Below are 13,383 nucleotides of genomic sequence, written 5' to 3'. Positions count from 1 at the left end.
TTCTCACTTCTCGTCGCCTTAACTAAAAGTGCATCTTCTTCACAGTTTGTTATAAAGGTCCCTTGTTTTTCTCTCCTTTCCAATTTACTAAGTCCACGAAAAAAAAAAAATAACCCTTGTTCTTCTCATCTCCTTTTTCAGGTTCAGAGAGCTCTTGCAGATTTCACTCATTCATCTTTCTTCCTTCGCTTATGAATTATCTGTTCTTATTATAGATTATGGATAAGAAGGTTCTTGATTACTTGTTGGTCCCCTTGGGCTTGTTCATAATGATGGCCTACCATGCATGGCTCCTTCATCGGATCATGAAGCACCCCAACAGGACCGTCGTCGGCATCACCGCCATTAACCGGCGGTTCTGGGTTCGAGCTATGATGGAGGTATGTGTCGATTGTCTCCTCCCCTCTTCTTTGTTCCCCCCCGGAAAATGCTTTTTTGACCCTTCTTCTTTCGCGGCGTGTCGACCCGCAATGGCAGGATGTTTCCAAAACCGGTGTTCTCGCGGTGCAGACGCTGAGGAACAACATAATGGCGTCGACCCTGCTGGCCACGACGGCGATCACCCTCAGCTCCCTCATTGCCATCCTCATGACCAGCGAGAACGGCAACCAATCCTCGCTCTTCATCTTTGGGGACCGGAGCAAGTTCGGGTTCTCCGTGAAGTTCTTCGCCATCCTCGTGTGCTTCTTAGTGGCCTTCCTCCTGAACGTGCAGTCCATAAGGTACTACAGCCACGCGAGCATCCTGATCAACGTGCCGTACAAGAAGATCTCGCAGCACCGGCACCACCACCAGGCTATGGCGGAGTATGTGGCCTCGACGGTGAACCGGGGAAGCTATTTCTGGTCGCTGGGGTTGCGGGCGTTTTACTTCTCCTTCCCTCTTTTCCTGTGGATTTTCGGCCCAATCCCCATGTTGTTGAGTTGTTTCGTGCTGGTTTTCGTGCTGTATTTCTTGGATGTCACGTTTGAGTTTGGGTGGGCAGTGGAGGCTTCTGATGATGATGAGAGGAAAGATGAGGAAGTGGGAAGCGCGATGACGATGAGTATTGGCGGTTTAAACAGCTGATCTTGAACTTCACATGAACTTCACGATATAACTCTCTTATAAGTTTTGCAATATATTGAGATATTGAAATACTAAATTGTTTCTTTACCGAGTGTGTTATAATAGTCCTTGAAGGTGGTTTGCCTAATAAGCAATCGCCCCATATTAACGCATCTCCCATTCAATTAGACAATTTAGAAGATCCTTTGATTCCACCAGGAGTGAGCATCTCTTGCATCGGCAAGTCACCTGCCGATGGCGTGTTTCATTTATCTGCTATCTTTCCCTATACAGACTTGGCAACCCAACAAGTCGACTGGTAGATCAAAAGTAGTGACTACAGATCAGGAGAAAAGGAGCTTTCCATCCTTTGAAAAGTAAACACACAAAGCACAAAATTTTATCAAACATCACACTTTGAAACATTAAAGTCGGCAGTTTCCATCGTCTCTTGAAAGTATCATCGTATAGCCAAAACAACAAAACTCGCAGCTCAGCGCGCAAGACATGCTAGGAGGAAACACTCAAAACTGAGTCCATCCATTGAGACATGGAAGTGATTAAGCATCTCCCGCCTTGTCATCATGTGTAGAGTAGCATGTGTGCGCCCGTGCGCGCCCGTGCATCTATCTTTGGGCACAGAGAGAGTGGTGCATATGTTATTGTCTCCTCCATCTCGTGGGCATATTTGCTGTAGAAGGTAAAGAAAGAGAATATGCTCAGGTCTCTTAAGCACAGCTCCCGCTCCGGGAAGGTGGACACATGTTAAGGCTTTATTTGGAGAGGAGCTCTAACAAGCCTCGAAGCATATAGGATAGGAGTGCAAAGATGCAGCAGGTCAAAAACCTTGTGTTTTACCCTAAAGAGGAGTAATCTGGTGGAAGTGTGCAGGCAAATGCAAAAGCTTCTTTTGTCTACCAAGGTTCAGAAACGAGGGGAACAACAGATGTGATATCTAGGAAATTCCTATCTACAAGGAACCTGGAAAATTTGGTTTTTACACCAAGGAGGTTCAGGGATCTAGATGCCCATCTATAAAGCAATGGATTAGAGACCCACATGATCACAGATTGTCTGAGAACTCACAAATGCATAACTGAACGACTCGTTGCAGTAACTCAAATTTTGTGTAGTTGTACTGATTCTAAACAATGCAACCTATCTCTAGAGCTCTTCTGCGAAGACTTGAGGATGTTAGTCTCCTAGTTGATTCAACCAAATTTTGACACGGCAGTTGTTCTGAAGCAAACTTTAATGGTCCAAAACCTCCTGCAAAATGGGTGTTATGAAAGTATTAGAATATAGTCGAGATGTCTATAAATGATTCCAGAGTGATTATGAACGTAATGTTTTCAGATATAACATAATTGTCAGCAGGCAGATCCACAAGAGTGCTCAAAGCTTATAGCTGTTCTATTAAGACATAAAATCGGAAGAAAAACAGCAGTTCACCTATTAGAAGCCTGAAGCATCCACTCTTGTGAACTGATAACCGTTTTCCCTTCATAAATGATAAGACATTGAATGGAAGCTGGAGATGCTCAACAGGCATTGAGTCACAACCATATAACCTACGGACCGTGGAACATGTGCATTGAGACTCCCATCACTCTTCACTACGTTAAAACTCCAGTTGACCCCAGTCCACAACCATATCTTTAATTCACTGCTGAGGCTCCCCATCTTCCAGCTCATCATTAATAAAGAAGAAGTTTTCTCCAGTTACAGTGGAAATCTGGCAAGGGTACATGGAATTCTGTTTACTCACTTGAAATTGAGCATCTGTTTCCCTCCCTTTTCTGCTAGGATTGGAAATCCTGTATTTTACATGTGAGAGTAGAGCGCTCGTTCAAAACTTTCAGCCCTTTTCATCTCATTCTTCAACTTATGGCTTTGTTATCTTAGCTCTACATTCCACCATTCATAATGAATGAAGAGTCGATGGGAACCTGCATAAAACAAGTTTTTGAGTTCATGCAGAATAAAGAACCCGGACACAAACAGATATAGAAGAGACAATTAGATAGAGAAACTATGGCAACAGGATTGATATCAGTTCTGTTTATTCACATTTCATGAAGATTAGTAAAAGTTTTCTCGGAATTTCAATTGTTAACTAATAGCCCATAAGTTAAAATGTTAATTCTCTTCTTCCGAACTTTCAAGAGATCAGTCATCCACCTTTTTTCCTGTGCACCGATTGACATCTTGGGAGCACTGAGATCCACTCCAGATAGCCAGCATAGCAAGTCTAGACCACAACAGGAGACTATGGGCTTGAACTTCACATCATGTCTGAAACTCGTTCAATTTTAATTTCAACTTCATATTACCAGCTTGAACTACTATCTCTTTCTTAGAGCAGTCCACTTTCAAAACTGTTGCTTTCCTCCCAAGGGATGGAACATGAATCATTGCACCAACTGCTGGAAGCTCAGATTTTTTCTCTGCATCATAAATGGGAAAAGACTCTAATAAGATGGACTTTTTCCATTACAATAAGACTAGAGATAGGACTCTTGCTGAAAGAGAGTCCTCACCACATACCCCCCATGATAATAACTTACGCTGTTTTCCAAATAAAATGAACATGGCAGAGCTCGTTTCTTAAGCAGTACCTAAAGATGATTGCTTGAGAGGTTCAGACGGGGTTGTGCTTTTCCTTTGCACGAGATCTTTGCTGTCTTCATCTATACTTTCTTGGCACTTAGCAGCCAATGACTTCGGGCTTGTTTTTACTCCAACTGACTGGAAGTGCTGCACTTGGGATGCACGAAACTGCCGCACACTTTTATGGAGCATTGAGCGTGCTGCTGCAGCGGCCTCTGATATTTCTCTAAACATCCTATTCTTTTGACTAATACGTTGTTCCTCAATCCTCCTCCGGGCGGCCAAGAGCTTTCTGTGAAGGTCCCTCGCGAGCCTAAAACAAAAACAGGAAGACGCTAGATACAGCTCAATATAAGATAAGTTTCATTTCACATGATGCCTTGCTAGCAGAAAGAACCACTTATTATGAAGAAAGTGGTTCTTGTCATATATTTATACACTTATTGCAGGATGAAATTCATCGGCCACTTTCAAAGTGCGCTGACTTGAGTATGTCAAACAGGAGAAACCTAAGTAGAGAGTGATCAGATACACTTTCATGAAGACTCCAACTTATCCTTTTAATAAAATATAAGCTTAATAATATTCTGGGTATTTACGCAAGCAAGAGTAGCACTCGTCTGCATAGGAGTATGACACAAATGCAAAGGATACCTAAATGGATTGATGCTAGCACTCAACTCAGATAAAGGAGAAGATATAGTTCCAATCAGTACTTATATGATTCAGCAGTTACTAGTTATTTACGACTCAGCCAAAAAACAAAAGGGGCAGTGATCGCTTATGAAAGAGGCAATTCCAAGAAGCCAATGATTCTCACATTAGGTAAGATTGTGAATCACGTTGCAGCTCACGAAATTCCTGCTTGTATTTTTCCATATCAGTAATGAGCTGCAAGTGCATACATGTCATCAGTAACAGCCCAACTGCCACCAAAAGAAAAGGGAACAAAACCAATCTCCATAAATGCAAGTGAATCTATAAATAGTCAGCTGAAATTGCGGATTGCACTCCTGATAATGCAAACTTCCATAATCTTCACTTGCACTACGCACATGATGACAAAAAGCCTCACGTAAACCCCAATCCATGGACTGAGATTATGAAAATGCATATCCATGTTTTTGTAGTATCGGTATAGACCGCAATGGAGTGTCAAGCAGAAAAAACTGAACACACAGGCTACCAAAGGAGTGCCAAATGTATGATATGTTAGCAACACGTACACCAACTTATCATACGTACACCTTTCATAGGAGTTGCTTATCATGTTATCAAGATTTTGTTGACGACTAGAACAGTCCTAAGCTAACACTAGTTACCTCATTTATCTCCGCACTCGCTGTACCATACAGTTCTCGAGCATCATTGACAATTGTATCAGGCAGTCCCAATCTTTCAGCTATACTGATGGCATTCGAACGCCCTATAAGATAAAACTCATGTCAAGTCATATCCAATTTCAACAGATAAAGAGCAGCAAATGATAGCATAACCGATTATTAAACTTTGTGCAACCACTGCAGGACATATCTAAGGCAGTCATCTGAGGAAGAATGAAAAACCTGGAATTCCCCAGAGAATCTTGTAAGTAGGCTTCAAATGTACTTCATCAAACTCCATACAAGCATTTTCGAAGCCAGCAGCACTGCCAATCATTGAGAATATGTAAGAGCCCAGGTCAACAAATCTTGTAGTTTGGCAAATGTCAAAAGCAGATGTGTCCTATGTGACTTCAACTAGATTTAACAAGCTAAACCACTGCCACCAGCGACAGATCTAGAATAACTGCGCAATCCAAAATAAATCATCGATTAACGTGGGGGTGGAAAGCCAAGGGGAATTACCCCTACATACAGTCCGCAATGGTCGTTCAAATATTCGAGTTAAAAAACTACCTGTATTTTAGGGTTTTCAGTTCACCATGATGGGTCGTAGCTATTGTCAAAAGAGCAACATTGGCAAAAGACTCCAGCAGTGACATTCCCAGAGCTGCTCCTTCTAGAGGGTTTGTTCCCGCACCAACCTATCATTGTTATCACAATATTATCAGGGTAAGCACAAGAAGAGCTGTAATTGTGTAACAGGTCACTCAAAGGAGTCCAATCAGACAATTTTGAAGAGGTAAAAGAAAGACCGGTAACAACATACTTCATCTAGTAGCACTAATGACTGCTTTGTTGATTTTGATCGAATGTCCTGCAAATATTTGGTATAAGAAAATATCAATTAAAAACTGAAATGATTAGTGGCATCATTACAAGATGGCGTGACAACGAGAAAACACCATACATCTTTGTGATCAAGATAATCACAAACGTATGTCCTCTAAACTTAATTTCATTTCCTAAAACTTCAAATCATATTTTCTCATCTTCTAGTTATTCCAGAATTTTCCAAAGTATAGAGAGAAAAAGTTAAATATGAGTCTATATAACTCCCGCAGTTACAAACCAATCCAAGGAATCCCAAAAGAGAAATATCCAAGAAGGCTATGCTCACACTGATTTGTTTCAGGTGTCCAGAGAAGGTAGATAAAGATTGGGACAAAGACTGTTCATCACCAATATCAGCAAAGACAGAATCAAACCAAGGGATCTGCACAGATTCAGCTGACAAGATGTAGAGGCCTGCAATAACAAACTATTTAGGGGGAAAAACTGAATGTTGCTATCTTTTAAGATAGAGTAGAGAAGTGAAAAACAACTATGACATAAATAAACATTGTCCCTGGTGAGACACTAAACATTACAGGATGTAACGTTAATCCAGATTGTCCACAGTTACTATGAATAAGTGTTTCTTAATTGGAATGCTGTTAATAGATAGATCTGGCTTGGAATAGCAGACATTTATACCTGGAGAGACAGAAAAAGCGGAAAACTGAATTTACAAATGCAACAAAAAAAGATTGCCACAGGCAACCCATTCGCCTGTCTCAGAAAGGCACCACAAAGGAAAGCCAATTATTAAACCTGATTTTGCCATCAGAGCTGCCAAGCCAATTGTTTTTAGGCATACAGTTTTGCCACCAGTATTGGGGCCAGTTATGACCAAAACCTTAGTCTCCCTGGAAATGGAAAAATCAACTGCAACTGGCTTAGCCTGTTCGAGCGCTGCAACCTGAATTAACAGCAAATGTGTCAAAATAAAGAATTAAGTACTATGCTCAAATTGCTAACAATTGGCATTCGAAACTAACCTGCTCTTTCAGGGCTCCAAGATCAATCTCTGACTCTCCTTTATTTGACATTCCTGCTCGCATTTTCCTCCTTCCTATCTCCTGAATCATCATATAATGCAGTAAGCACCAATCCCTTGTGGCATCTAGATATTCAATGAGCACGTGCAAGAGCAGATAATACATCATGAAGTTTAAAGAGAGGTATCATAAGCAGAAAAATAACGAGAATGTTCAATTACAAGCCATTTCATGACTCACTGCAGCAGCACTGCTGAGATTCTTTCGGGCCTTGCGTAGATTTAGTCTATGCTGCTGGACCAACAAGGGATGATAAGCTTTAGGCAAAAATAGGGTCCATTCGCCGGAGTTCGATGATTTTGAAATTTTGTTCTCTGACAAGGATGTTTCAGTGTCGAGCATTCTACTCTTCTCCTCCAGTAGAAGGAGATCAGGACATGTGCCTCCATATGAAAGACTATACGTAGCTCGAGCATTTATCTGCATATTAGCGCCCAAACAATAAGAAGAGCACCTTGAATTGTTATATATAGGTCCTTCTACAATGTTATCACAACAAGTGGTTTTGCAGTTTTATGACAAACTTTCGTAAGAATTATCAACAGTAGCTTTTCAAACATAAGGTCTGTTAGAGATTTTTGTCTCAAGCCTGCCTGTGAGATTAAAGGTAATAGATATCCTGAGGATCATGCAAAGACTGGTCTTGGATATGAACAATTGATACAACCCTTGAATTAAGCATTTCATTTGGCAAAGTCTCCATAATAGCATAGCTCTAAATGAAGTCCTTTTGGCTTGACGCATAAATGCCCAGAACAGTTGTTCAGCCTGAATCTGCAGATCGTTTGTTTTTCTTCAGCCCTGTGGCTTGAGAGTTTTGGAGGGACCTGTCTATTCCTAATGGCCTTGCCGGGTCATCAAGGATACTTGGGAGTGGATGGAAGACAATGTTAAAAGAAAGGTTTGGTATCAAAGACCATGTTAAAAGAAAGGTCTGGCATCAAAGACCCAAATTCCGTGGGGAACAGCTTTCCCTATGAATCTTTGGGTTCTTTGGCAAAATAGAGATAATTCTTGTTTAAGAATCAGAAAATTTGCATAAACTGACTTCCTTTTGTTTGACTAAAGCAGGAGAATCTAATGCTACCATGAAGAAAAATGGGCGTGGAAGAAATTTAAGGCAGAGGACGAAACAAAGGAAGCCTGAACAAGGGTGGATTAAGGTTAATTCAGATGGAGCAATGTCTACAGAAAACGTAGAAGCAGGAGCAGGAGTTCTTTTGAGAGATCACTGAGAAACTGAAGCTGGTTTCCCGTGTAACATAGGAAGAAGAATGCTTTCATAGCTGAGATTTGGACGTTAAGAAAAATCAGACTTGCTGTTATGAATAATGTTACTCATTTGCATGTTGAATTGGACAGTTATTCATGTTCTTAAAAGAAAAATCTGGCAATCCTCATAGAAACTCTCCTTTTCTGAGTACAGGAACTTGCTGGAAGGAGTGCAGGCATACCGAATTGATCATATATACAGAGAAGCAAACGGATACGCGGACGCTCTTGTTAGGTTGGGAAAGGAGCAGTATATGGAGCTATTGTATTCACTAGTATGCCGGGTTTACTAAGGATATTTTATAAGATGTATCTTGACTGGCTAAATTTCCAAATGACGCTCCTTGTTTCACCGAAAAAACATATTTAATTACTTGTAAGTTGTTGAAAAAGATAATTCAAACTGTATGAGGTCTAATTTTCATTTCCTACAGACTTCACAACACTCAGGAAACTTAGAAACTGTGTACACAAGATCACTCGGCAGAATAAACGGGAGAGAGAGAGAGAGAGAGAGAGAGAGAGAGAGAGAGAGAGAGACTTCGGTAGCAGTAGGAACTTACCGTATCCAGTTGGATTATGCTGTTCAGCAAAATTTCAGTTTCATCAAGATCCATTTGCATCTGCTTGAGAAATGACGATGTGAAAATATAAAAGTAAGAAGAAGCTGGTGACAAGAAGAAATATCAACTGGAAAATATGCAACCTTCTTTGTTAACATTAGAAGCACATCTTCCTCAGCCTTTGCCACCAATGCTCTTGCTCGTTGCAGCTCATCATTTAAAGGAACGGCAGCAAGTGGCTCTATAATATTTCCATTCCCTGAACCACTACACCATGACAGATTCAGGATAGAATGGATATCCTACTAAACAAAATGACCTTGTACCCGAGGAGTCCAAAAAGCACGCTAAATAAAAAAATTCATAACTATTTGCAGTCAGTGAGAGCATTCATCATGCAGATTGTCCACCAGCCTCCCTTATAAGACAAAAAGCCTTCTGGTTTGAGTTACCAAAGAAGGCAAACAAAGTTTCTTTCTTGAGTAAAAGTTAACTTTCAATGTAAATTATATATCAGTTATCACCATTTCCATGCAAGAAAAATAATTACCAAATCCCCGAAGTAATTACATGATACTTCTCTCTTTTTAAGGATGCTCAAAACACAACCAAGTTCAATCAAAACGTTAATATTAGTTGTCCATAAACTAAATGTACTCTATGCTTAAGACTGTAGAGCAAAAGTAACAGCAAAACTGTAGAACAAAGATCTACACAACACATGACACTTCAACTATCTTATGGCACAAAGTACCAGAAAGTCTCAGCTCTGAGCTAAGATTGAATAAGCGAAGAGTTCTGGATAATTTCCCAGTTGACTAGCATTACTTGTAGCCACTCAAAAGCTCTTTGAAATGCAAAAAAAAAAAAAAAAAGGAAAGGAAAGAATAAGGGAAGTATGTATAATATTTTAGCACCTGGATATCAGTAGACCATTCAAATTTGTCAGCTTATCCATTCCGGACTTTATGCACCATCTTCCATTGACATTACTCACACCCTAAATAAAGGAAAATATGAAAGCTAAAATAGTCAATATAAAGATACAAAGTAAACACACATGTAGATCTGCATGATTGGTGCACTCACCAGGAAGGATGACTCATTCCTATCATTCCTCATTAATTTGTCCATCAACTCATTTAGCTGAACAGAGAAAATACAAACAGAATTAGAATCAATTTTTAGCATCAAATAAGGAGACAACTCAGTGTTTCAAAGGACCAAATAGGAGACTGGTTGAGAAGTGTGAAGAGGATCCACAAATGGAAATTCTATTTAGACAGAGTACCTTGAATAAAGGTAGATGGAGAGCAAGCAATGCAGATTTCCATTCGCATATCAATAAAAAATTTCTAAAAAAGTCAGCAGTCAACTCACTTGAGGAAATGCTTCCTCGAAGTCAAAGGCAATTAAACCAATAACAATAATAAAGGAATTATCTCACTATTCAAAAAAGAATGCATTTGATTTTGTAAATGGTTTGGCATCCCAGTGATGCCTCTTAAATGAATTATCTCACTATCCAAAAAAAGGAAGCGTCGTATGGAGGCAATTGCCCCCCACCACAAAAACACAGTAGATACAGTTAAATATTCATGCAAGAGGAATAAGAAGCATCGCATGGAGGCAATTTCTCCCCACCATGATAACACAGCAGATACAGTTAAATATTGATGCGAGAGGAATAAGAAGTTTTGTGTCAAGTTTTCTGTAATCTGGTGCAGAATATGCTGACATCTTCTAGTTGGCCTCAGCAATTACAGTTAATTAGCCATTCTGAGTGCATAAACATGTTCAAAAATCATAGTCTTTGAAACACCAAAGGGAAGCCTTTCAATTGCAGGTATAATAATCATTCAGTGCATGGGACAAAAATTCAGGAATGATTTTACCCTCTTTTCAAGCATCTGCACTTGTTCACGTGACCGTTTGAGCAAAGGACTCTGAAAAAAAAATGCTAGGATGAGCTACGGGAACGGGAAGGAGAGAGAATGGAGAATCACATCCAGGCCTATAAAAACAAAGCTATCACATGACAACGAACTCTGAAATATTGGATAACATACAGCGGAGTCTTTAACAGAGCCATCTTCGTCAAGGACTTGCTGTATCGACCTAATTAGAACTCGATTTATTGTCAGTTCCAGAATCTGCAAGGTAACATTTAAACTCCATTAAGTCCGTGAATAATATTAGCAAAACAACAGATGCAGCTACCATATCTCATTGTGTATACTTGAGTTCTCTAATGTTACCACATCACTCAAAGGCATGAAACGTCCATGCCACTCCGCATCTTCCTTGATTGCTGCTCGTAGATTCAGCTGTAGAGTATCAGCAAATTGCAAAAGAGATGCAACCGCTATTGCTTCATGTCCACTCATGGGTAGATCTCTCCGAGCATGCTGAATTGCAGACTTGACCTTTGAAAAGATCAAAATTAAGCAGTTAGTGACACCTCAAGATCAGCATCTTGTTGAAACCTAAAACACTTAATATGACCCCAGACATCCACGTGACGTGTATCAGAGCCCAGTAGCAACTTCACGCACAAAACTGAGCTAGAAGTGGAAAAAAATAGGAGCAAGAAAAATTTCTGGCCTGATTGAATTCCACCTGTAAAAACATGTTGGAGATGAATGTTGTCTACTTAGATTTCCAATATCTCTAATTCAGAAACTGATTTGACCCACCGACGCTCAACAAATTTGGTATGGCTCAGAGAAAACAATGAGAAGTATCATATGCAGTCTATGTGATTATAAACTTCATGTTGCTAGAAGAGGACGAAATTAGCATAAAGCACTGACCAGAGCAGAATCGATGCTGCTGAAGTCCAAGCTGAAACCACCACGTCGGTGCATTTCCACGGCCGCATTAGTTTCACTCAAAAGCCTCATGCTCTCCTCGTACGTCTGATCCAGAGACCATAACCGAGTCTTCACAACACCACCCAACACCCACAACAGTGTCAGAATTCAATTAAAAGCTATTCCAAGCCAAATTCGACTTCACAAAATCACCAAATGCCTCCGTACTCACTTCTCTTAGCTACACAGGCATCGAACTCGCGTATCAAAATCAAAACCGACTAATGAAATACGAGAATCTGGCGATTAACCAAACTGACCTTAGCGGCTTCCCGGCCGAGCGAAGTGCCGGCGAACGAAGCGACGGAATCGCACAGCTTGTCCCACTCCAGAACTCTGAGGCTCTGGAAGCGAGCAGACGATTCGCCGCTAGGGCTGGCGACGGAGACGGCCCCGGAGACGGAGCACCGATTGAGGAAAACTCGGTTTCCGAAACAGATGGACCTGAAACTAACGGCCGGCAGAAAAGAAGAAGGATAAGATGGAGGGAAGGCGATGGAGCTGAGGAAGAGCGTGCGAGACTCCATCGTTGCTGTTACTCTCGAGCAGACCGTTCGTTTGAAAATGGCGGGCTCCTGTAGATGATAATGGCGTCCAGATAGATATCATTAGGAGGGGTGAGTTGCGATGACGTGGGCTCGCTGACGAGAATCATGTTGGGCTTCTGGTTTCTCTGGTAGGCCCAGGCCCATCCAAGCATTGCCCCGAAATGTTATCGGCCCAATTGGGAAAAAAATTGAAATGCGCTGCCGCTGCAGTATCAAGATCAACAACATTGCCTAACTATTTTTTTTTTTGGGTACATTTATTTCACTTTAACCAAGGCTACATTAGTTATGCGAAAAACGAATGGTTTAGATGAACATTCTCGAAAAAAATAATATTTTGTATCGTTTGGAATAAATTAGCCAAAGAAAAATGTTTTCATTATTGAAAAATATTTTTCGTCCATTCATTTTTCGTAAGCGATCGTTTTCGGGAAAATACAATTTTTCAAATTATTTACTTTCCCAAAAAATAAACGGAGTCCGAGTTAAACAATCGTGCATATGGACGGCTACGCTAAAAGGCATTGTATCTCCATGGCCAATTGCTTCATGAGTCGATCACATGTGTGTTTACTTCCGGTTGGTTTTATCGAAGGTGCACAGACAATAACCAGACAAGCAGAGTAAGCTCCAATTGATGTCGATGGAAATTGAAGTTGTCCGATCAGTCCAAATCCCTAAACTCCGAATTGGATTCACGGAATGGCAAATTTAGGATCGACAACACTTCACCCGCAAAATGTTTTACCTTGTGTGTGGACAATTCATTGTGACACCAACGTTAATCATGTGAAAAAAGCAACAAGGCGTGACCTAGCTTCTGTCGGCGTCGGTGAAATTCAACGCGTTCGATCGATCCATATCCTAAGTTCCGAATTAGGGTCATCGGTGGCGATTGGAATCCAACAATTCGCATACAAACTTCATGAATCAAATCAGATAATTTTGTGCATATGACAAAGATCATACGATAGGCATACATTGAAACGAGAGATGTTGTTTTCTAGTAAAAGCAGCGAGTAATGAAACAATCGATCGCCCGTCGCTCGTTGGCCAACCAATTGAGAATGTTACTTTTGGACAGTTGCGGATACAATATTGGAAATTTTCTTGTACATTGTTTGGATCCGGTCTCACTCGGGAGTCAGAGAATAGAATCGAAAGGAAGCGTTCCTAGTTTTTAGGATTGGACAAGAGACTCGATGGTC

The 13,383-nt window shown here is 40.7% G+C and overlaps 2 protein-coding genes across 4 annotated transcripts; one reads left to right on the top strand and one right to left on the bottom strand.

The window, feature by feature from the left end:
* Positions 1 to 1,139, top strand: LOC115726827. The gene is made up of 2 exons (XM_030656891.2): positions 1 to 380; positions 478 to 1,139. The coding sequence occupies exons 1-2, from the start codon at positions 219 to 221 to the stop codon at positions 1,066 to 1,068; spliced, it is 753 nt and encodes a 250-aa protein (XP_030512751.1). The 5' UTR covers positions 1 to 218; the 3' UTR covers positions 1,069 to 1,139.
* A 286-nt stretch (positions 1,140 to 1,425) lies between these two features.
* On the bottom strand, positions 1,426 to 12,190 carry LOC115726815 (endonuclease MutS2). 3 transcript variants are annotated; one of them, XM_030656868.2, is made up of 22 exons: positions 11,888 to 12,190; positions 11,568 to 11,696; positions 11,013 to 11,180; positions 10,824 to 10,907; positions 10,650 to 10,700; positions 9,844 to 9,900; positions 9,672 to 9,754; positions 8,898 to 9,021; positions 8,755 to 8,814; positions 7,100 to 7,339; positions 6,860 to 6,940; positions 6,633 to 6,780; positions 6,160 to 6,287; positions 5,809 to 5,856; positions 5,556 to 5,683; positions 5,223 to 5,305; positions 4,980 to 5,083; positions 4,478 to 4,548; positions 3,666 to 3,970; positions 3,229 to 3,494; positions 2,500 to 2,996; positions 1,426 to 2,316 (listed from the first exon to the last, which is right to left on the bottom strand). In XM_030656868.2, the coding sequence occupies exons 1-20, from the start codon at positions 12,152 to 12,154 to the stop codon at positions 3,337 to 3,339; spliced, it is 2,517 nt and encodes an 838-aa protein (XP_030512728.1). In that variant the 5' UTR covers positions 12,155 to 12,190; the 3' UTR covers positions 1,426 to 2,316; positions 2,500 to 2,996; positions 3,229 to 3,336. The 3 variants fall into 3 exon arrangements, with proteins under 3 accessions (XP_030512728.1, XP_030512731.1, XP_030512734.1); XM_030656871.2 differs by having other exon boundaries at positions 2,500 to 3,002; positions 3,276 to 3,494; XM_030656874.2 differs by lacking the exons at positions 1,426 to 2,316; positions 2,500 to 2,996; positions 3,229 to 3,494 and having other exon boundaries at positions 3,863 to 3,992.
* Positions 12,191 to 13,383: the final 1,193 nt, after the last annotated feature.

The sequence above is a fragment of the Rhodamnia argentea genome, chromosome 7, assembly GCF_020921035.1.
Source record: "Rhodamnia argentea isolate NSW1041297 chromosome 7, ASM2092103v1, whole genome shotgun sequence".
NCBI classification, from domain to species: Eukaryota; Viridiplantae; Streptophyta; class Magnoliopsida; order Myrtales; family Myrtaceae; genus Rhodamnia; species Rhodamnia argentea.
The sequence above is the reverse complement of the archived record's forward strand: the minus strand, read 5'-3'. Positions and strand labels throughout refer to the sequence as shown.